Source organism: Chenopodium album, chromosome 23 (assembly GCF_948465745.1).
Source record: "Chenopodium album chromosome 23, dcCheAlbu1.1, whole genome shotgun sequence".
Lineage (NCBI taxonomy): Eukaryota > Viridiplantae > Streptophyta > Magnoliopsida > Caryophyllales > Amaranthaceae > Chenopodium > Chenopodium album.
This window is the reverse complement of record NC_137856.1, coordinates 32,153,601-32,175,450: the sequence shown is the minus strand read 5'-3', so window position 1 is coordinate 32,175,450 and position 21,850 is coordinate 32,153,601. Positions and strand designations below refer to the sequence as shown.

The window sequence follows — 21,850 nt, the reverse complement described above, 5'->3', positions numbered from 1 at the left end:
ATGTATGCTTGATGTTTCAAAGAGAATTTATTCTGCATAATGCTTTTATGTATGATACATATGGCACCTAAATCAATTTTGGAAGGCGTAATAGTAATGTCATTTTGGTATATATAAAAAAAAAAAAAAAAAAAGGTCCCTCGGCTTTTTTGAGGAAAGTTGACATTATGTTGTTCAAACGTAAAGGGTCAAAGTGTCATACTCGTGTTCTACTATAGAGGATCATACAAAAGCATTTACGTCGCAACAACAATTTGCCTATGGTTTACCAACAAGAGGGGATGGTGGCTGCAGCACCAGTAGTGACTAGGGTCATGAATCGAGGAGAGAGAAAGGCAGGACAAAATCAACATGCAACCACGACCATTAGGGAGGGTGATGAGCACCCGGCTAGATGGAGTCGGTAGTGGCATCAATGAATCGGAGAGAGAGAGACATGAAGTCTAGTAGGAAAAAGAATAATGGAGAAAAGAGAGAAGACTGATAATATTTGAATGTCAAATTTAACATAGGTTAAAATTTTCATTTGAAATTTCAAAGTAAGTAAAAAATCACTCGATTAATATCATATTGTCAACTCAAAGTATATGAGACGGAGGGAGTATAATGAATGATGCGGCTCTACATATATAAAATTCATGAAATTTATGTGTTGTCTTATCAAACACATTACGGAATACAATGACATATCAATAATAATTTTTTTTAACTACGTAATTTTATTTATCTTAAGGAAATTTTGACTTTTACCACCAAAAAAAAATCAAAAAACTGTTTTTTACCACCAAAACTTCTAAAACTTTTATTTTACCACCAAAAAAAATTTTAAAAATTGTTTTTTACCACCAAACGGCAAGAAAACCGTTAAATCTAACGGCTTAAAAAAATTTCCTGTGAATTTCGTGCGCAAAATATGTTTTTCATAGGTTTAGGGGGGCACTTTGGTCCTATGGGTCCAATTTGAGGTCAAAATTGACAAAAAATGATCGAAAATGCCTCGTTTTGCGTGTTCACACAAATCGAGGTTTTTTAAACACGCAAAACGAGACATTTTCGATCATTTTTTTGTCAATTTTGAACTCAAATTGGTTCCATAGAACCATAGTGCCCCCTAAAACCCCTAAAGAGCATGTGTTTGACACGAAAATCGAAGAATTTAAAAAATTCCGTTAAGTTTTTGACGACAGGTGGTAAAAAACAACTTTTAATTTTTTATTTGGTTGCAAAATAAAAGTTTTAGAAGTTTTGGTGGTAAAAAACATTTTTTTAAATTTTTTTGGTGGTAAAAGTCAAAAATTCCTTATCTTAATGAAAGAATTGATGCTTAATTTTGCCAATTAACAGTAACCTACAAATACCAAACACAATATGCTCATCTCAACAAATTTCTCTCCTTATCCTTAAACCCCTCCATCAAAATGCCTCCAAAAACCTTGTCAATATTCCCTTCTCTTCCCTCTCTTCCTCACCAATTCCAAAACCCCTTCTCAAATTCCCACCTCCATTTCAAACCCCACCTTCCCAAATTCTCCCTCATCAAATGCAGTGCTACAGCAGCTCCAAATTCAGACCCTCAACTCCATGGAAATCCCCAAACCCCACCAACTCAACTTCCATTTTCGGGTTCCGAAACCGGAACCGAAGGCGCTGGAGCTGCCGCTCCCACCCGGGGGCAGCTCTTCTTGGAGCACCACCAAGCTCAAGCTGCTTCAAAATTGGTTCTTGCTGCCAATAAGAAGAGGAAGAAGAAAGAGAAGTTAAGTGGGTCATTTAAGGGATTGAATTCGGTTGATTGTTGTTATGGTTGTGGAGCTCCTTTGCAGATTCAGGAAGTTGATGCTCCTGGTTTTGTTGATCCGGATATCTATGCGCTGGTATGTGTAGTTCTATTAATTTTGATGAACAGGATGAAATTAGTACTTTAGTAGTTCTGTTTGTGAATTTACATGTGCAATTCAAATGGTGTTACTATTTTGTTGGGTTTTTGTGAAATTCCAGTTTTTTATTTTTTGGGTTAATTGGGAAGTTGGGGTGGGGGAATTGGACAATTGAATGAGGTGATTGTGCGTTTGGTATGTACTTCTGTTTTCGGATTTAGTTGTCACGTTGCTAGTTCAAATTACGCTATCAATGTGACTACTATTAATAGGATTCAGTTGTCATGTTGCTAGTTCAAATTACGCTATCAATGTGACTACTATTAATAGGATTTAGTTGTCATGTTGCTAGTTCAAATTACGCTATCAATGTGACTTTTAATACTGGATGGTAGGCGTATGTTCTATGACCGCCATTGCAAAAGCAGGGTTTAACTCATAGTTGCTTGCCCAAAGTTTACTGTTTGTTGATATCTGGGCTTCCTGTACCTATATATGGCAGCCATTAGGAAAGTATTGGCAAATGGATAATAGATAGTGGATAATTTTAGGTTATTTGTGATCTTAGATTTTATGATATTTGATATAATCATGTTGAATGTTATCTTGGGGTACTTGTAGACTGAAAGATGAATGAGCTAGAGCCTAGAGCACTGTATGATAATTAAAGCTTACTTAAGATACATAAAGTTCTTAGACTGTACTGTTTCTGTTTGGACTCAGAAAAAGAAGCATCGCCAGCTCAAAACTGTTATTTGTGGGAGGTGTCGTCTTCTTTCACATGGACATATGATTACTGCTGTCGGTGGGCATGGAGGTTATGCTGGAGGAAAGCAGTTTGTTACTGCTGAGGAATTACGTGATAAGCTTTCTCACTTGCGCCATGAGAAAACGTTGATTGTTAAATTGGTAAGCTAATCAGAATGCTCACTAAACTTGTTTCTGGCATGAGTTGTAGTCTTTTTTCCAACTGGCCTAGCAGCTTCTGTGTTTTCTGTATATTGTTTAACACCCTAGATCACATTTATGCTAAGAATTATGAATGGCCTTTACTTTTTCCCTAGATTAATGACAAACTCCTTCCCTGGCTTTTGAGCTCAGGTGGGTGCCCTGGATCTTCCTCTATAGAATCTTATAATAAATTTAAGTGGACATGAAGGGCCAACTCAAGGTTGGCTGTGTACTTGCTAGTATGTTATGATCAATTGTGCATTTGTGCCTTTGAACTGCTTACATTTTCTCTCAAAATATGCAGCATGATCTTTGTGTATTATACTATTATGTGATGAAAGTAATATTCTTGGTTTGAGTTTGTAACTTTGTAACCAGAGTTTATCGTTGTCTCTACAATGTGTCTATATTGTAGAGCTATGATGAGAAAGTTAAAAGCCATTAAAACCCTGTAAATGGAGTGATCAGTGAAGCATCAAATTTCTAACCATAAGAAAGATCTTTTTCGCTTCTCTTCTAAAAATTTGAAAAAAGGCAGTAATGCACCTATTCTCTCACACTGCATTTTATTTACTTTTCTGTTAATACTTTCTTTCATGATCTTGAAAGATACTCCTTGTATTTCAAAGTTATAGGCCACATTTGGTCAAAGTTTGTGAATGCTGACTGTTACTCTGTCAATATAGTATTAGGTAGACTGAAATTTAAATGTTTCTATAGATTTGCTTCATTTAAAAAGAATCATACGTTATATCGTTAAAGGTATAATTTAAGCATTTGGTGCTTACTAGTTAAGTAGGTATGAGATGCCTCAAGTGGTCAATAAAATTAATTATAATTTAAAATTTGTAGGTGGATATTGTTGACTTCAATGGCAGTTTCTTGTCTCGTGTGCGTGATCTTACAGGTGCAAATCCAATAATATTGGTTGTGACCAAGGTAATAATTTCCCTTCCTGAGATCCCAATTGAGTGCAGTAACACTTATAGTGCTAGCTTTTTATTAATTCTTATACTCACCTCCATCCAGATTGATCTCCTTCCTAAAGGGACTGACATGAATTGTGTTGGTGATTGGATAGTTGAGGCTACTACAAAGAAAAAACTCAAGTAAGTTTTACATTGCTCAAGCCCATCTTTACAGAACTGTCAAGGATTGATGTATGGGAAATGTTACTTGTAAACATGATTTTCATTTTTAGTCAAGGATTGATGTATGTGAAGAATTCTTTCTGGATGTTGACCTAGGGGAGTAATATTTAGGCACTATATTTCTCCTTTCCCTTCCAAATTTATGAAATTGGGGAAATAAAAGTTTGTTGTATAAGGTAACGTATGTGATCTAGGAAGTGATTTTGGGGTAAACACTTTTGTCACACTTCTAATTGTGTTTACTGAATACTGATGGCCAATTTGCTTCCCTCTGCACTTGTTCTGTTTTCTTTTGTTCACTCTTGAGTTGACACAGCTGATCTGCTATCTTCATATATAGTATCCAATGAGATATGCTGGTTGGAGGCTTTGAGGTGATGTTAATGCATAAGTTCAATGAGGGCAGCTTCACTTGCCAATAGCTAGTGTCTTTTGAATATGTTCCCTAGCTATTATTATAGTACTTGATGTTTCACAGGTCCAATATCATTTTTTCTTGTCGCCCATCTTTCTCTCTCTTTTAATTTTTTTCTCAATTGATGTGTGGTCTTCTTGTTAGTTGTTACTCCATTTAATTTCTAATCAATTTTGTTTATATTTCAGTGTCTTAAGTGTTCACCTAACAAGCTCAAAATCCTTGGTTGGAATATCTGGAGTTGTTGCTGAAATCCAGGAGGAGAAAAAGGTTTGTTGATTGTCTTTGATCTGCAATGTTTGATAATTGGTGAAAGCTGTGAGAGTTAGTCATGTCTTTACTCTCAGGCAGAGGCATTTTTTGTAGCATTTGCATTAATGCTCTGGAGTCTGAGTCAGAGGCTGAAGTAGTTGTGGAGTCTGTGGTAGTAGGCCGTGTAACCACTTTTTTTTTAGTCATTTGCATATTTATTCTTAGGCAGTTAGGCAGCTTTTGTACAAATATTGTAATTTCAGAGGCATTGCCTTTGTGTGGTGTCCATATCCAGATCCATTATCTTGTGCATGTGAAAAGTTTTGCAATAATCCTCAAAATTAAAATTGCTAGTTAGGACTTAGGAGTATGAAAAACTACTGGAATTAGACTTGATCAATATTCAATACTTTAGCCTAAGAAGTAAGAAGCACAGTTTTATCGGCAAATCTGAGACAATTATTTCGTTCTGTTTCTTTGCTATTTGTCAGTATTGATGGCTTCTGTTTCCTTTGCAGGGACGGGATGTATACATCATGGTTAGTAGGTTCCTTGATCACTACGTTGGAGCTAATATGCAGTGTAAACAGAATTGACCGGCTTTGTTTTACTTGCCTCTTGCTTATTTGATACAAGACATGCTAGGCATGTGTATGTAGAATGCAGTTGCACTTTAGACTTATTAAAAGCAAAAAGTTAGTAGTATCTACTGTTAAATTTCGAAACAATGTGAAATGGGCCTGGGCAACCCGAACAAGGAGGAGGAGAGTTTTGGGCCACAAACAAGGCTTTGGAGCTTCCATACTAAAACCAATTGGCAATAGTAGGAGGTACTCCTCTACCTTATAAAGTGAAACCATCTCTCCTCTTTCTCCAATGTGGGACACTCATAAGTGGGCTACAATGGGATTCAACATCTACAGCAAATAGACTTTCTCTTAAGGAAAGGATTATTTCAAGAATACTTCAATGCCCAAGAGGCCAAGATTGTTAGGGTTCAAACTCAATTGAATCCTAATAAAAATAAAAAAAAAAAAAATGAGGTGTACACTTCTTATATAATAGATAAATTTAGCTTTTTGGTCAATATAAGTCAGTATCTATCTTGCAGTTGCAAAAAGGTTTGATGTCAGCATAAATGGTGATTCCTTAAATTAACAATTGGCTGAAGCCAGTTTGTTCAGAAGCTCATCCAATAATTTGCATTAGTAGAATGCGTTTTGTATGTCAGCTTTTGGCATTTGTTTCCAATGTTATACTTCGTATGAGTTTGTCTGACTTTGAAGTCAATGATTAGCAAAGTGCTGTAATATGAGGTTGTTTTGGAAAGTTGGCATGCTAAGATGAAGCATTTAGAATGGAAGTCAAAAAACATTAAGAATGGAACTCATAATGACTTCTTGCTTTGATATAGGGATATATCTTCCACAAATGGACTGTATGGTACTCTAAAGAGGAACAAGTAGTGTTTTGCCAAAAAAAAAAATGTATTATTTTCTTGTATAGTTGTAATTTTATTTTCTATGGACCATGGCGAGGGTGGTGTAGGTCTGAAGATTTGGGTGGTTTTCATGTGTTGCATCTCAATATTATTATGTATTCTTGAGATTCTTTACTATTGTTTATAATCTTCTGTTTTTGTAGGGCTCGGCTAATGTTGGAAAATCAGCATTTATCAATGCATTACTAAGTAAGTTTGAAATCTTGGTTGCTTTTGTTTCATGTCCTTTGGCTAGTGTCCAACCTTTGAATCTATGGCTTGTTTTGCTTAACTCTTCTGTTAGCAGTAGAAAAATTGTTTCTTTTTTTATTTTTCTTTTTTTATTTTTTATTTTTTATTTTTTTTTATCATGAATTCCCAATAACTTCTTTGATTTCTTTCCACCCTCATTCTCCTGTTCTAACTATTGAAAAAAAAAAACCTTACTCATTATATTTGTCTTTGGTGCCAAAATTTTCTTCTCATGTCATTTGTTGTCTTTCAAACTTAGTGTTGATGGGAGAAAGGGACCCAGTGGCCGCAGCAGCTCAAAAATATAAGCCCATTCAATCTGCTGTTCCAGGAACTACCTTGGGTCCTATTCCCATTGATGCCTTCTTTAGTGGAGGGGTAAGGAAACACCAAGATTTTTTTTTCTTAGGATGCTATTATTCTGTGATTGTTCACTCAGCATCTTAAGTGAAATGTTACAGAAATTATACGACACTCCTGGAGTGCATCTCCACCATAGGCAAGGTGCTGTTGTTCCCACAGATGACTTACCTTTACTTGCTCCTCGAAGTCGACTGAAGGGTCGATCAATTCCTGTATGTGTGTTTGCTGTTTTTTTCCCCTCTCTTTCATGTCTCTGCATCTACACCCATATCTGCTTTACCTAAAAATCATCATATGTTTCAGAGCAATCGAGACACCATTTCGGGTGCCCATGGAATGGAGGGTTTCTCAATTTTCTGGGGTGGTCTTGTCAGAGTTGATGTTTTAAAGGTTTAATCTTCACATGTTAGTTGTTACAATTATGAAACTGTAATTGTGTACCTTGCATGGCTAAGATGCTTCTTATGCTTACAAATTTCAGGTTCTCCCATGTACACGATTGACCTTCTATGGACCAAAGGCCTTGCAGATTCACATAGTGCCTACAGCAGAAGCTGACAAATTTTACAAGGTAATTTTGTAAGCTATTCTTCTAGGACATGCTTTTCATTTTTATCATCGACTACTCAAATTCCAATGCACAATACTAAATGCTAAAATAAGCTGGTGTATTGGTACTGTGAATAGAAAAGAAGGAAATATCTTTATGGGATGGAGTTAATGAAATCTGTTTTATTACATGCAAGAATGTGGCAATGTAGGCTTCATTCATATACTTCTAATAATTTATGCATGAATATGAATGCACTGTTTTGGTTGCTGGATGTTTTGTATGCACCACTAGTCCACTACTGATATTGGTCGATGGTTTGTATTGATGTTATGGACTTGTGGTTTCAGAAAGAAATAGGACTTATGCTTACACCTCCGACCAGCAAGCAAAGAGCAGAGAGTTGGAATGGACTTGAAACAGAGCGCAGATTGCAGTTAAGATTTGATGACCCAGATAGGTAAGTCAATTGTAATCGTCATTGTTATCAATCAATCAATCAAAGCCTTAATCCCAAAAGTGGGGTCGGCTAACATGAACCAAATTTGATTATTCCGTGTAGTCATCAACATAAATCTTTCTCCTCCATCCCTTACGATCCAAAACTTCATCCTCACGTAAATCCATGCACTTCATATCCTTCCTCACTCCTTCCAACCAAGTCATCTTTGGTCTCCCTCTTCCTCGTTTAATCCCTCCATGGTCCCACTCTTCCACTCTTCGCACCGGTGCACCCTCGGGTCTCCGTCTTACATGTCCAAACCAACGCAGACGATTTTCCCTTAATTTATCTACAATGCCCGCCACACCTACTTTCTTGCGAATAACCTCATTTCTGATTCTATCTCTTAAAGTGTTTCCACACATCCACCTTAACATGCGCATTTCCGTAACCTCCATCTTTTTAATATGCTCTTTCTTAGAAGCCCAACATTCTGTACCATAGAGCAACACTGGTCTTATGGCAGTCCTGTAGAATTTTCCCTTCAACTTTAAGGGAATGCTGCGGTCGCATAGCACTCCCGTGGCCGCTCTCCATTTAAGCCACCCTGACTTAATCCTGTGGGTCACGTCTTGATCAATGTCACCATTCTTCTGGATGATCGACCCTAGGTACTTAAAACATTCACTCATGGTCAAATCCTTTCCATCCAAACTCACCACTTCATTGCTTGTCCCCCTCTGAGTGCCAAAACGACATACCAAATATTCAGTCTTACTCCGACTTAGCTTAAACCCTCTAGATTCCAACCTTTGCCTCCATTGCTCCAACTTGACATTAACCCCATCCTTAGTCTCATCCACCAAAACGATATCATCTGCGAACAGCATACACCATGGACCCTCATCTTGAATTGGTCTAGTTAATTCGTCTAGAACCGTTGCAAAAAGAAAAGGGCTTAATGCAGACCCTTGATGCAATCCGATTGTAATAGGGAAATCTTTTGTCAACCCTCCGCATGTCCTCACATTTGTTGACACATCCCGATACATATCCTTAACTAGGTCTACATACCTTCGTGGGATACCTTTCATATATGTTCTAATATCATCCTTTCTATGGCAGACCATCTTCTGATATAGCAATTTCCGGCCTGGGATGGATTACCGTCGAACCAATTAGCAAAGAGCTCAGAATGTCAGATCCAATTCCTGAACTTCCTGATAATGAACTACATTTTAATGTGCACGTTCCAAAACCTGTCGAAATTTTTGTTCGGTCTCCCTTGCCCGTGGGTAAGAGTGGAAGTGAATGGTACCAATATAGGGATCTAACAGAACAGGAAGAAGAATTCAGACCTAAGTGGTATTACTGATTACCGAAAGCTGCAATGAATAAGGACAACAAGGGAACAATACACTTGCTTTATAGATCTGTGTTAGCCATTTTATGTTTGAGTCAATTTTTTTCGCCTTATAGCGAATGTAGTAGTGTAGTACTAGCCACAGGTGAAGAGTATCAAATTTTGTAGAGGATGTATAAGCTTGTCATTACTTTCATAGAAGAAATTTGTACATAAACATCTTTGTATCTATTTTGAAAGTGTACAATATTATGGACACAAATAATTTCAAATTTCGCCGGGGAACAAACATAAGATATGAGATCAAATCTTGTTTATATCACAACTCTTTGTGCCCCTAAGTGGCCGCTAAAGAATACCGATTAAGATCCAATGAAATCTTTATGATCCTGCATGATTACTTCATAACCCTTACGAAGCCATGCTGTTGGGACGGTCGTTGACAAATCAGCATCGTCTTAATAGAGGTCATGTACGGTGATTGTCCTTCACGTTAAATCAACGTGATTTGAGGAAGGGTAGGCAAAATTAATTATTAATTAATGTCTATTATTGGTTGACATTTTAACGTTAAGTCAACCCCTTTGAGTCCTAATCATATTAAAAGTCAATAATTAATTAAACTAATAATCTTAGTCAACCTTATTAGTTGGACAAAATCAAGCTTTATTGTTGCTTACTGATATCATAACACCAACATAACGAGTATTTTTTAATGTTTAGGTTGACAATTTTACATTAAGGTGTCCAATTTAATTAGTAGATAATTAGCTAATTAGATAAATTAAGTCAAATCCGAAAACTCCCATTTTTTTGGGAGTGATAATACTTGTTTTAAATTTGTTATAGTGATGACTTGTTAGTATTTGGTAGGTAGTCAATCTCCAAGTTTGTGGTTGAACCTTGAATTTGAGCTAACAAAATTAACTAAAATAATCAGTTGACAGTTTCATGCGACTTCTTATGACTCTATTGGATTATTAAGGGTCACTTGGGCTTTTGGAGTTTTGGTTCGATAAATGTTGGGTTCAATGAATCTTTATAATCAATGAAATTTAGATTCATGGTAACGAAAATTCATCACATCAATTACTATTAATTAACGAAAGTGACCTTAAAACAAAACGCTAATGATGGGACTAAGAAATAGACGAATGCGATCTTAAATCAGCAAGACTTTACCAGTTAAGTTAGTTCACATTCATTGTACACATAGTCAAAGGTGAGAAAGGGATAACATTAAGTACATAAAACCTGATTTCAAATTACATTATGTAAGGGTGCTTAAGAACAGGGTTCCCCTTTCTCTTACCTCTACTCCCTACTATCTAGCCCACAAATACTGAACCAAAAAAATAAACGTGAGTGATTAGGTAACGAGACCATACATTCATGACGTACAATATTGAGGATTTAAGGTAGCAAACGACCGATATGATCGTTTGCAAACAATAATGCAATACATGTGAGGAATAGTGTATACAATAGATCTGATCTCTATACGTTACACCAAACAGTCTTAAATATTTAATCCTTATACATAATCCTTTTCTTAGGTAACTTATATGAATAAATAAAAATCCGTAGGCATATGAAGTTTTTTTTTTTTTTTTTTTTTATTTTTGGAATGGAGTCGTATGATGAGTATAACGTTAGTGTTTCACTTTATTAAAATACTTTTCTGATTTAATTTAGATGGTAAGCTTAAGTGATTAATGAGTAGTACTAATTGTTGATTAGTATAATGAAGTTCGCGATTCGTCGGTTTGGATATATATTATGGCCAACGCATAGAAGTTGGAAACTAAGATAGCAAAATAGCGTTGTTGTTGATACAAGTACAGTAGTATACACTAAACCAGCTGACTATCTGAGTTACGTCATTAATTCATTATCACTTTTAGAAAGCGTGGGCGGTTTATTAAGTCAAACAGAGATATATTTCGTTAATATTAATTACAAGACAACTAATTAATAAATTTATTGATTGTATCCTAAATAATACAAGTATATATAGTCTCACAATATCGCACTAATATGTACTGTCACACTAATTATCGTAGATGGCAAATCTATAATCCATTCGATTTGTAGTCTTTAGCAGCTTATTATTAGCTCCCTCTCTTAGAAACTACTCTCACCCTTCCTAGGCACTCCCTTGTAGTATTATTAATTTATAACGTGCTCGACTATCTGACCACTTAACTAACTTTTGTACATCAAAAAAAAAAAAAAAAAAAAAAAAAAAAACTTTGTTACCGTAATCTTAATTTCTTTTTTTTTTTTTGAACCTATGATCTATAAATAATGATAACGGATGTGAATTTTATATATATATATATATATATATATATATATATTTCTTAAAAGATGTATACATAATAATGATAACAATACGAAGTAAAAATGATCACCTGCTTAACACAATTAATGATCTATCATAGTATCATGCACACTGTACAATCAGTTGTACAACAAAAAATTATACGACATACTACCTTTCAATTTGTTGTAACAATTGTATGAAAATGTGGTAAATTATTTGTTTTGAACATTTGTACCTAGATTACATATATATCTTACAATAAAGACATTTTTTTATTGTCAAAAACGATGAAAAACCTTGATCTTAACATTCTATTATTTCCCCCAAAAAATGAGAATATAAAGAAAGATCATAAGATTAATGAAGGACAAGACATAATCTATAGTGTACATAATATTTTGGGTGTTCAAGAATACAATGTTGTAAAGAGTTGGGCAATGGGAGACCACATCATAGCAAGTTCCTAAAATCAAAGAAATCACAAATTTAAATCCCAAAAGACAAGGCAAATCCTAAGGTTATGATTTGCTTTTAATTTCCCCTTAATCACATTATAATCTTTCATTAACTCCCCTCTTTCGAAGGACACACATTAAAACATTAGTTTATAATATTTGCTGAACTGTCTAAAGGATACGGTTACTTCTTTATATTATACAAAATTATTTATTCATTGTTACATATTTTTTAAATCTTTGACTTTTCATGAAATGTATTTATAGGTAGACATTTCTAAAGAAATTTCGTAAGTTTATTTGTTTCAAACTAAAAGTGTATTATTATAACTGAAATTAGAGAGAGACTAGAAAGATGAGGTGTAATTTAGCAAGATTAAACACTGGGAATGTTGTTCCTCTTCTTGGATTAGGCACTTATTCTTCTTCATATGATCATGAATCAACACAAAAAGCCATTCATATGGCTCTAAAGGTATGATATTGACATCTTAAATCGCTCTGTCTTTAAATGGTGTTTGACTTTTCACGTGAGACAATCACTGTCAAAGTAGAAACAACATTTAGAGACAGATGAAGTGTATTTTGAAATTCGAGCCTTTTTTTCGCAAGTTGGGGAATGTATGTTCTTTATACTCCGTAATGGATACAGTAGTAGATTAGTAACTAGGGTGCAATATTTGTTTATGCAGATGGGTTATAGGCATTTTGACACGGCAAAAATATACGGAACCGAGCCAGCTCTAGGGAAGGCTCTAACGGAGGCAATTCGTGATGGTGTGGTTGAAAGAAAAAACATTTTTGTTACGTCCAAGCTTTGGTCTAGTGATCACGACGATCCAGTTTCCGCTCTCAATCAATCTCTACAGTAAGCATAATCTCTTTTGTATCTTGAAACAATACTAGATAAATGTGTCCTATTATTTAGGGACGCAGTACTATATTTACATGTACATTTTGTTCTTGGTTCAATTCATCTAGGATTAAGATTAGGTGAAATGAACAACTTTCTTTGGTTATGTGCCAAATTGTGAAAGCTCATGTTACTAAAGATATGTTATGGGAATGTGAAACAGAAATTTGGGAATGGAGTACGTGGATTTGTACTTGGTGCATTGGCCCGTAAGGTTCAAATCATGGGCCGAATACCCGGTTCCGAACGAAGAGGATTTCGAAGAGATGGACATGGAATCGACTTGGGCAGGCATGGAGAAATGCCTTGAGTTAGGCCTCTGCAAAGCTATTGGTGTTAGCAATTTTTCCACCAGAAAACTTCAGCACCTTATGAATTTTGCTTCTGTATGTCCTGCTGTTAATCAGGTAAGATTTTATCATATTTCACAAGCTTTGTGGACTTGGGTTTTCGACGAAAGTCTATGTTGAGACGTGTATGGGATGTTACGATTATTTTGGGACAGAAGAAGTATCGGAAAGGAAAACTAAACTAGGAACAATAACTAAGAAAGTTCACTATATGACATGTTTGTTGTATTAACTTGGGCATACATAATAATTGGTGTTTGATATGAAATGCAGGTAGAAATGCACCCAATGTGGAGGCAAAACAAGCTGAGAAAATTTTGCAGCGAGCATAAGATTCATGTGAGTGCATATATGCCCCTTGGTGGTCCTGGAAATTTCTGGGGCTCGACGTCGATTATTAAAGACCCCATCATCCAGTCCATTGCTCAAAAACACAGAGCAACTCCTGCTCAGGTATTATATTTAAGCAACAAATATTCCATTTATGACAACTCCATAGAATTTGCAACTCTGAATGACATGACACGAACGAATGTGTTGTTTTTCAGGTTGCACTGAGATGGGGAATGCAGAAGGGAGTGAGTGTAATAGTAAAGAGCTTCAATGAAGGCAGGATGAGAGAGAATATCAGAGCCCTCGATCTTAAGTTGGATGAATATGATATGATCAGCATTGAGAAGTTGGCAGAGAGAAAAATAATGAGAGGAGATCATCTTATCAACAAAACAACCAGCCCTTACAGGACAATTGAACAGCTTTGGGATTATGAGATCTAAACTCGGATATTGTACTCCTAGGAAAGTAGCTTCATCAACACTTGCATCAGTAGTTACATCTGTAAATGTATAAGCAACCGGGCAAGAAAGTTGATAGCTACATCTGGACTTCCGCAGTAGGATAAAATCAGTGTGAATAGTCGGCATAATATTAACATCTCCTGATCATATAAGTGAGAGACTTAAATTTTACAACATAAAACATCTTCTGAGTTCTGAATATAACAGTTAGAGCTTACATTCTACAAGATAAATTAGCATCTTATTGAGGAAATTCTAGAGAATACATAACATTCGTATCTTTTCACTGTTTTGATACAACTAAGAGACCCTTTAACAAGGATTATTTGGACAAAAACCCTTATTTCCTTCAAGAACTTATTATGGATAAAAATTAATACAAGAAAGTATACAACAACCGCCCCTGTCTGATGTTCAAATCATCCTTGATGATTCAATCTCAATCTGTTTCTTGGTCAGTAATGGCGTCAAGACCATAATAGCATCACCTGTGACATGTAAAAAAAAAAAAAAGGGAAAAGTGTGAGTCAAAAAGGTGAAAAGGAAGATAATAATTCATTAGTACTCCGTATAAGATAATTCATTCACTATAGATTTTATTACAGACGGTTAGTATCAGAAACTTGCATAAGGGGTGGAGGAAGATTTTTGTGGATGACTATACGGATATAGGATTAAGGCTTGGATTGATTGATTAGTATTAGAAACTAGAAAGTAATAATTAGGGTAGTAGACAGTTTACACACCCATCAGGGCCATCAGGCATATAAAGCCATCAATCTAAGCAGGTGAAGTGATTGTTACTAAAACCTCATTTTGTAGCAATCCGAAGGTCATCTAAAGACTTAGGTTTGGGTTCCTTTAGTGAAATCCACTTCATTTTCTTTCCTAACTAGAACAGGGCAGCTCAAAGTCTTAATTTTTTATTTTATTTTTATTTTTTAAAAAAAGGACAATTAATACAATATGGAAAGATGATTCACAGTCAATGGAAAGTACAGCTTATAGCATATAACATACCGAGTAAGTGGGTAACACTATAGACACGTGCATCCACTCTAGCTCTTGGCTTGTTGTTTGGGGGTAGACACAGAAGATGTACCTTGTTCAATGCACTGGTAAAAAAAACTTCTTAGTAGGGAACAAAGCATACAAAACAACATTTAGGGCTATGGTGAATGACTGAATGGTGATTATACTACAAGCATTCTTTCTTTGCCTCTGGCCTCTGCCATTCAGCATCATACATCATCTTGGAAGATGCTCATACCTGAAGAAGATAGCTGTGCAGCCAATCCAAGGTTTGGGGAAAAGTTGTTGCAGATATATTCACTACAGTAAGACCCTGTAACAAAAAATGAATAGCAAATAAGAACCCAAGAAATGGACATGAAAGAAGCTCAAGACATAATCTCTTAAGTTTAGTAAAATCTCCAGCTCATGCTTCATCTCCTTTACACCCTACCTGAACAAAGTAACTTCATCCAACGGTAAAATCTTTAGACATTAGAAGACCATTACTTGTAACCTAATTTGTCTAGTGATCTTATAAGTAGAACCATCCATCTGCTACCCTCCCCAGGAAACCATTTTCTCCATGAAGTGGGTGACCAAGCCAATCATCACAGACTACTCACAAGACTAAGTGTGGCCTTGTAAGTTTCATAAAGTCAGGTGATGAATAATTTTAGCCCTAAAGGGGAGGGAAAAGGATGGTATACAAGCATACCTGAGACTCAAATGAGCAAAGGTAGTCTTGAATAATCTTTAAATTCTTCATTAGTTTATCTTTATCCTGCAGAAAAGTAAATAAGTAATCAAAACTAGAAACCAAGGAGCAATTTGATACATGAGATCATTTGATATCATCACTTTCATGAAGGAATCAACAGCAACATCATAAACAGAACCACACTGCAAATACAATTGCACAGATATCAAAATTATAGAAATAATTATAAGTTCAAGCAAGTGTTTACACTTCTATGTATCACATAAGGACCAGAAAATTTTCAGCAGTGATAAGAACCAGTAGCAAAATGGGAAGGAGAAATTTGACAGCCTAGATACTTGCCAGTTGCAAGCATAGCTTTTACAAAAGAACAGAATCGATTAATTTACCTTCACAACACTGTTATCACTGAATGTACGAGTTGGGATCCATTCCTCGAGTAATGCCTTCAAAAATCAAGATAACTCCAGTTATAGTTACCGTGGAAAAAGTAATACTACTATGAAAAAGAAAGCAAGTACATGCCAAAGGCATCTGCAAACATACACTGGCCAAAATGCACTACTCCTAGCTTTCACATAAATACAATGTAATAGCATCAAAAAAAGTTATTAAAAAACAAACAAGAAAAGGTTCAGAATGCATCGTAATCTACGTTAGAATACCTCATGGTCAAATTCAGCCATTTTAAGAACAATAGGTACAATGATTGGTTCAGCCCCAGATCTCTCTTTCTTTGTTTGAGCGTTTTCATCAATCTTCGTTTCTTTGAGAGTCTCAACTGCAAAACCGTAAAGAAGTAAGAAAAGCTTACACTGTAATAACTAATGTATTGTTTAGAGAGATCTATCAAAAGTAGCATATTATGACCAAATGAAATAAATATTCTATACAAAGAAGCACATAACAGTTTCTTTCTCAATATAGCAAAAGAAAAATATATTTTAAAAATTTAAGTGCCAACCTTTATCATCAGAGGCTCTATCTTCTATATTAACAGAAGCAAGAAAGTTTAGAGTTTCATGCATCTGGTCAGAAGATGCTGGTTCCTCAGAACTTGTATTCTCAGCACAGAGGCTTCTACTTCCAGAACCAATTTTGCCATTATCAGCAGGTTGGTTTTGTAATTGGCAGGTGGTATTATCAGCTGCTGGATCAGATGCAACCTTTGTCTCTTCAACTTTTGGTTGTGTTTTCATGGACAATTTATTATCATCATCCATTAAGTAAATGCTAGGATCTAGATGTACTCCCTGAAATAAATATGTAAATCACAAAAGCATAACCATATCATAATTGCCATTTCTAATCATGAAAGTAACACTTGGGTCAAGAAGTTAATTTCCCTCCATAGATTTTAAGGTCCATCAGTGACAAACAATTAAAGAAAAAGGCAAAGAATACCTCAATTATAATAGGCTTTCCATCTTTCATTGCTTTCTTGAGATCTCCAGCTAAACCTGAAAAAATGAATGATAAGACTCATTTACAATCCTACATAAAGAAAGTAATTTAATAGTATACTCATGAAGGAGCCTCAAAGAATGAAGCGGTGGCATTGCGTTCATCTTTCCTATCCCAGATAAACAGTTTGAGCCTCACCAGGAGCAGACCCGCTATGTGATTCTCCCTACCCTTTAGACCCTCTCCATAGGCAGACAACCCTCAAAAGTACAGAAAATTCTTGATGATGCAGGAGAAAATATCTCAAAATTGGGAAAATAATATATATATATATATATATATATATATATATATATATATATATATATATATATATATATATATACTTATATATGTTGGTGTGGTCTATGCTTGCTTTTAAGTTATGATAAAAAATGGAAGAAAGGGAAGAATGATAGAAGGAAAAATATTTATATATAAGATGCACTCTACTTTTTTACCAAGTGCCTTCACCTTGGTGATGTTAATATTTTAAATGAAAAAAGAAATATTTCAATTCCTTCCAGCTCCTTTCACAACATCCAACAAAGAAGACAGTTTCACATTAAAAAAAATAAAATATAATAAAATATGTATGCTTGTACATTTATAAATTATTATGCACTAAAACAAGATTTAAGCTAGGATAGTTATCACCTTTACGAACAATCCTGCATTCTCTACAGAATTCTGTGATGAACTCGTCAGAAGAATCAATTTCCCTCGCCCATACAGGTGTAGATGTCAACGGAGCCCTGCATATATTTTTAAAAGTAGCATAAATATTTGTGGAAACTACCATAAATAATCTTTTATGTGAAACTACCACAAATAATCTTTTCTCCAGTTTCATTATTTCAAGTACAATTAACGTTTATAGATGCTCTTTCACAAAATTATAAATAAATAAATAAAAATATTTAATTCAAAGATTGTCGAGACAACTGTGCAAAGGTTATTTTGCATAATTTATTGTTTTTGTCATCTCGTAATTTGTATAAATGATTGCTGTCTAACACATAATTTCTCCTAAGGGTATCTTCAGAGTGTTAGTGTGTATGTTTCGGTGTTTCCCAACTCATGAGTGTGGTCAGATCAGTGCAGAAATCAGTCCATCATGCACAATAAAACCTAAGAAAAGAGTTCAAATGACAGCTGAATGCCGGGATTAACTTATAAATGTTAGATGATGAGTTAATACCAAATTCAAAGTGAGAAAAGGCAAGTATATTACTCTGTTGATGTGCGAAGCAATTCGTAGACCATATCAGTCTGCAATGGTAGAAAAGCAATAAGAATGATATCAATACAGAAAGATCATGGGAAAGTTTTTTCCCACTCCAGAATCTCTAAGAAGCACCATTAGCAAACAAAAAGAAATTCATACTAGTAGAAATATGTAACCAGGTTCACCTGTAAAACGTTTGGTAAATTTAGTCTTTGTGCAAGTTGTGTAGCAATGGTGGATTTCCCAGTACAAGCAGTTCCACAGACAAGAATGACCAGTGGCACCCGCTGATGGTGAAACCTAAAAGGAACATGAAAGGATATACAAGTCAAATAAATAGAAATTTGTCACTTTAGTGCTTTTGACTGTCATTAATTAGAAATGATAGCTAAAACGCGAGAGTGCGAGATCAATAAAACCCTAGATAGAAAGAAGATAATAAACCTCATAACAAGATGAATAATATATTCATTGCACTAACCTGGTCATCATCTTATAACGATTAATATATTCTTCACCATAGCCCCTACGTTCCATAAGCTGCAAATAGAGTCCTATAAGAAGGTTTAATGAAATCACATTTTGAATACAGTCAATCTTAATGTTTGTAAATACATTTGATACCATATATATTATTGCAATGGTCATGAAGACATCAAATAACATCAAAATTTCTATAGGCTACGAAGAGGGAGAGATCTTCATTCACTTTTTTAAAACCGGACTACTGGAGAATACTTAATCCCTCATCAAATTTGGGATCATAAGACCATTGAGTTCATGTTTAAATCCCTGATAGTTTTTATCAAACAGCAATACAGAATCTACCTATAAACTAAATATACAGAGCTAAGAGCCATAATGTTTAAGTTCTTCAATCTAAAGCCTTACATTGCTAATAAGACAAGTAAGAAGTGGATGTTCGGAGTTATGCGTAATTTCAAGCAACAAAATCAATAACTACATCATATCTCTCCAAACTTATTTGAAAGAATAAGTGCCTACGAAGAACTAACAGAGGGAATCAAAGAACAGAGACAGACCACATGCACAAGAAAACCAAATAATTGATGCGTCCCAAATTGATTGCCACCTTTGGTTTTTGTGCTGTTCTACTTTATTATCCTCTGTTGTCAACAAATGGATACTTAATCTATTCCCAGTATTTTACACATTTTTAGTTAAAATGTAACTAATTGATTGCACTCAGACTTTGCAAAAAGTCAACATAAATAGTATTAAGTCAATATTTATAAATGTGACAAAACAACTCTAGCTAACCATCAAAATCCATGAATAAAAGATTGTTAGCTAAAACTCTATTGGTTGGTTGATGTTACTTTAAACTACTTTTCAACATGCTTCAGCATTCTCGTATCCCTGAACAGACATCAGTTGGAAAGGTATTATGGGAAAATCATATCAACCGATGTCTAAAAATTAGAGCATACGATAAAATGTATACCTTAAATAGATTGGCCTCCAGGTCATTCTGAGAGCTGCACGATGACAGTATCGTTTATTAGTTCCTTGGAAAATAACACTTAAATCATTTAAAGCAAAAACCAACTGATGACGTACACATCAAGCAGGCTGTTGTCGATAAGCAGCTTTTTAAGTTCCAAAGCAATCTTGATCGCTACATGATTAGGAATCTAAGATAGTGCAACAAAATGCAACATCAAAACAAAGGTTATTAAAACAACATTCAACATCAAGAGCTCAAGCATGGTCTTTAATCACAAACAAAACTGCAAGACCGGTATTTTACGCAATATAACCGTAGTAATCCAACAGCTATTAGACAAAACAAAGATGCTTGCAAAAGGAAGTCTGCTACACGAGCACTGAAACATATTAATATTATATCATGAGAATTTTATCAATTAAGAGGAACCTACAAACCGCTTTGTAAGAAGTGAGTGATCCCTCGCAAAGCATTTTTTAACAATCCAACACATTAAAGATGGAGGGATGGTCAGTCCCTCCATCCCCCAAAACAAGTAGTGGGGGTTCGAATCCTCATCCCCCAATCCTGTGATAGGGCGGAGGGCCCTCCTTGTATCTTACCAATTAAAAATAAATAAATAAGATAAAATAAAAAATAAGGCCTATATCTAATTGGGTTTGAAGCATAAGTAACCAATGAATATTGCACAAATCATATTTCATAAGTGCATGCAATCAATTCACTTATACCCATCTACTGATGTCAATTATCTTAGTTGGTTAAAGTTCGGCGATATCCAATCCCGCCTACATCTTTTACCTTCTGGCTATACAACCCCCTCAAAAAAAATTCAAACCTCTCAATCTGTAATTGATAGAACCATCAACAAACACCCAATTATCTGGCATTGAACAATTGCATGCAATCAATTCAATCAAACCCAAATTTACAATAACAATTAATAAATACCCAATACAATACACCAAGTATAACATACAATTCAAATTAAAACAATTGCATGTACCACAAACCATCCTGAAGATCAAAAATCATACCTTGGTAACAGTCAACATTCTGCTAAGCAAAAATCTCGATAAAACATAGTAATGATCAGCATTATCACCCAACCAAACTTTAACCTAATATTCAAAAAAATTATAATCAACCCCACAATTTAAAAATCAAATTAACCAAAAATGGAATCAAAAATTGAATTAAAATCATTGATTTAAACCTTGACAAAATCGTATTTGGAAGAAGCGTTACGAGCGGCAAATCGAAAAGGGCGAGGATTGGCATCATCGGGGAAATCATTGCTATGATTATCATCTGGTTCTTGACTGCCATTGGAACTGGGCGCAGGAAATGCAACTCCTTTGTCTTTCTTCATCTTCACTTTCTCAGTTTCTCTCTCCTCTGATATTCTGCGTTAACACTTAACTGCTGAAAAGTTTTACGTGTTGTGTTTCTCCAGTTTGATGCTTCTGAATTACGGAGTAATGTATGATCGATCACACTCGGGAACACTGTAATAATAAATTGACCGCCCTAGTAATTTTTATTGGGGGTGTTAAATATCGCCGTCCAAATTTATCGCCACCGCCATCATTTCAAGTAAACTGACGATTTTGCCCTTATTAACTTTTTTTTTTCCATTTCATTCTCTAACATTAACACCGGAAAGCTACAACGACAACGAAAGTCGACAAGAAATGGATGGTGATAGAGGTGGCTCGACGGAAAAAGAATCGGGGGTCAACCGCAGCTCCACGGTAACCGGATTTGGGCTCCGGTAACCACGGTCAACCGGAGGTCAAATCCGGTTACCGTCCATGGTAACCGGATTTGGGCTCCGGTCACCACGGTCAACCAGAGGTCAAATCCGGTTACCGTCCATGGTAACCGGAGGCCAAAACCGGTTACCGAAGCCCAATTAAAAAATTGATTAGTTTTCTTCAAAAAAAATAAATAAATAAATAAATATGGTGGCTGGTAACCGGAGGTGAAAACCGGTTGCCCACCATGGTAACCGGAGGTAATAATCGGTTACCGGCTGCAGT

At 35.3% G+C, this 21,850-nt stretch overlaps 3 protein-coding genes across 3 annotated transcripts; 2 read left to right on the top strand and 1 right to left on the bottom strand.

Moving 5' to 3' along the window:
* Nucleotides 1-1,368: 1,368 nt before the first annotated feature.
* LOC145608266 (putative nitric oxide synthase) lies at nt 1,369-9,368 on the top strand. Its single transcript, XM_081663876.1, has 13 exons — nt 1,369-1,874; nt 2,601-2,786; nt 3,681-3,767; nt 3,858-3,937; nt 4,583-4,664; nt 5,165-5,185; nt 6,291-6,336; nt 6,638-6,756; nt 6,840-6,953; nt 7,045-7,131; nt 7,223-7,312; nt 7,642-7,751; nt 8,859-9,368. Exons 1-13 carry the CDS (start codon nt 1,419-1,421, stop codon nt 9,106-9,108), a joined length of 1,728 nt encoding a protein of 575 aa, XP_081520002.1. The 5' UTR covers nt 1,369-1,418; the 3' UTR covers nt 9,109-9,368.
* A 2,864-nt stretch (nt 9,369-12,232) lies between these two features.
* On the top strand, nt 12,233-13,916 carry LOC145606576 (NADPH-dependent aldo-keto reductase, chloroplastic-like). Its single transcript, XM_081662368.1, has 5 exons — nt 12,233-12,352; nt 12,570-12,745; nt 12,954-13,197; nt 13,414-13,593; nt 13,689-13,916. The coding sequence occupies exons 1-5, from the start codon at nt 12,233-12,235 to the stop codon at nt 13,914-13,916; spliced, it is 948 nt and encodes a 315-aa protein (XP_081518494.1).
* A 146-nt stretch (nt 13,917-14,062) lies between these two features.
* LOC145608538 (uncharacterized) lies at nt 14,063-21,239 on the bottom strand. The gene is made up of 16 exons (XM_081664153.1): nt 21,025-21,239; nt 20,846-20,929; nt 19,922-19,995; nt 19,806-19,839; nt 18,822-18,880; nt 18,526-18,640; nt 18,347-18,384; nt 17,770-17,867; nt 17,074-17,129; nt 16,634-16,922; nt 16,335-16,450; nt 16,059-16,115; nt 15,667-15,732; nt 15,208-15,282; nt 14,958-15,052; nt 14,063-14,425 (listed from the first exon to the last, which is right to left on the bottom strand). Exons 1-15 carry the CDS (start codon nt 21,178-21,180, stop codon nt 14,996-14,998), a joined length of 1,374 nt encoding a protein of 457 aa, XP_081520279.1. The 5' UTR covers nt 21,181-21,239; the 3' UTR covers nt 14,063-14,425; nt 14,958-14,995.
* Nucleotides 21,240-21,850: the final 611 nt, after the last annotated feature.

What these genes read in the sequence shown, in the direction of transcription:
- LOC145608266 (XM_081663876.1), top strand. Translation starts at nt 1,419, where the DNA reads ATGCCTCCAAAAACCTTGTCAATATTCCCTTCTCTTCCCTCTCTTCCT. An exon ending in ACTACAAAGAAAAAACTCAA is followed by an intron (nt 3,938 to 4,582) that starts GTAAGTTTTACA and finishes TTTATATTTCAG; the next exon opens with TGTCTTAAGTGTTCACCTAA. An exon ending in AAGCTGACAAATTTTACAAG is followed by an intron (nt 7,313 to 7,641) that starts GTAATTTTGTAA and finishes TTGTGGTTTCAG; the next exon opens with AAAGAAATAGGACTTATGCT.
- LOC145606576 (XM_081662368.1), top strand. Translation starts at nt 12,233, where the DNA reads ATGAGGTGTAATTTAGCAAGATTAAACACTGGGAATGTTGTTCCTCTT. An exon ending in CCATTCATATGGCTCTAAAG is followed by an intron (nt 12,353 to 12,569) that starts GTATGATATTGA and finishes TTGTTTATGCAG; the next exon opens with ATGGGTTATAGGCATTTTGA. An exon ending in ACAGAGCAACTCCTGCTCAG is followed by an intron (nt 13,594 to 13,688) that starts GTATTATATTTA and finishes GTTGTTTTTCAG; the next exon opens with GTTGCACTGAGATGGGGAAT.
- LOC145608538 (XM_081664153.1), bottom strand. Translation starts at nt 21,180, where the DNA reads ATGAAGAAAGACAAAGGAGTTGCATTTCCTGCGCCCAGTTCCAATGGC. An exon ending in TGGCTGAATTTGACCATGAG is followed by an intron (nt 16,116 to 16,334) that starts GTATTCTAACGT and finishes TGATTTTTGAAG; the next exon opens with GCATTACTCGAGGAATGGAT. An exon ending in GTGATAACAGTGTTGTGAAG is followed by an intron (nt 15,733 to 16,058) that starts GTAAATTAATCG and finishes ACTTTTCTGCAG; the next exon opens with GATAAAGATAAACTAATGAA.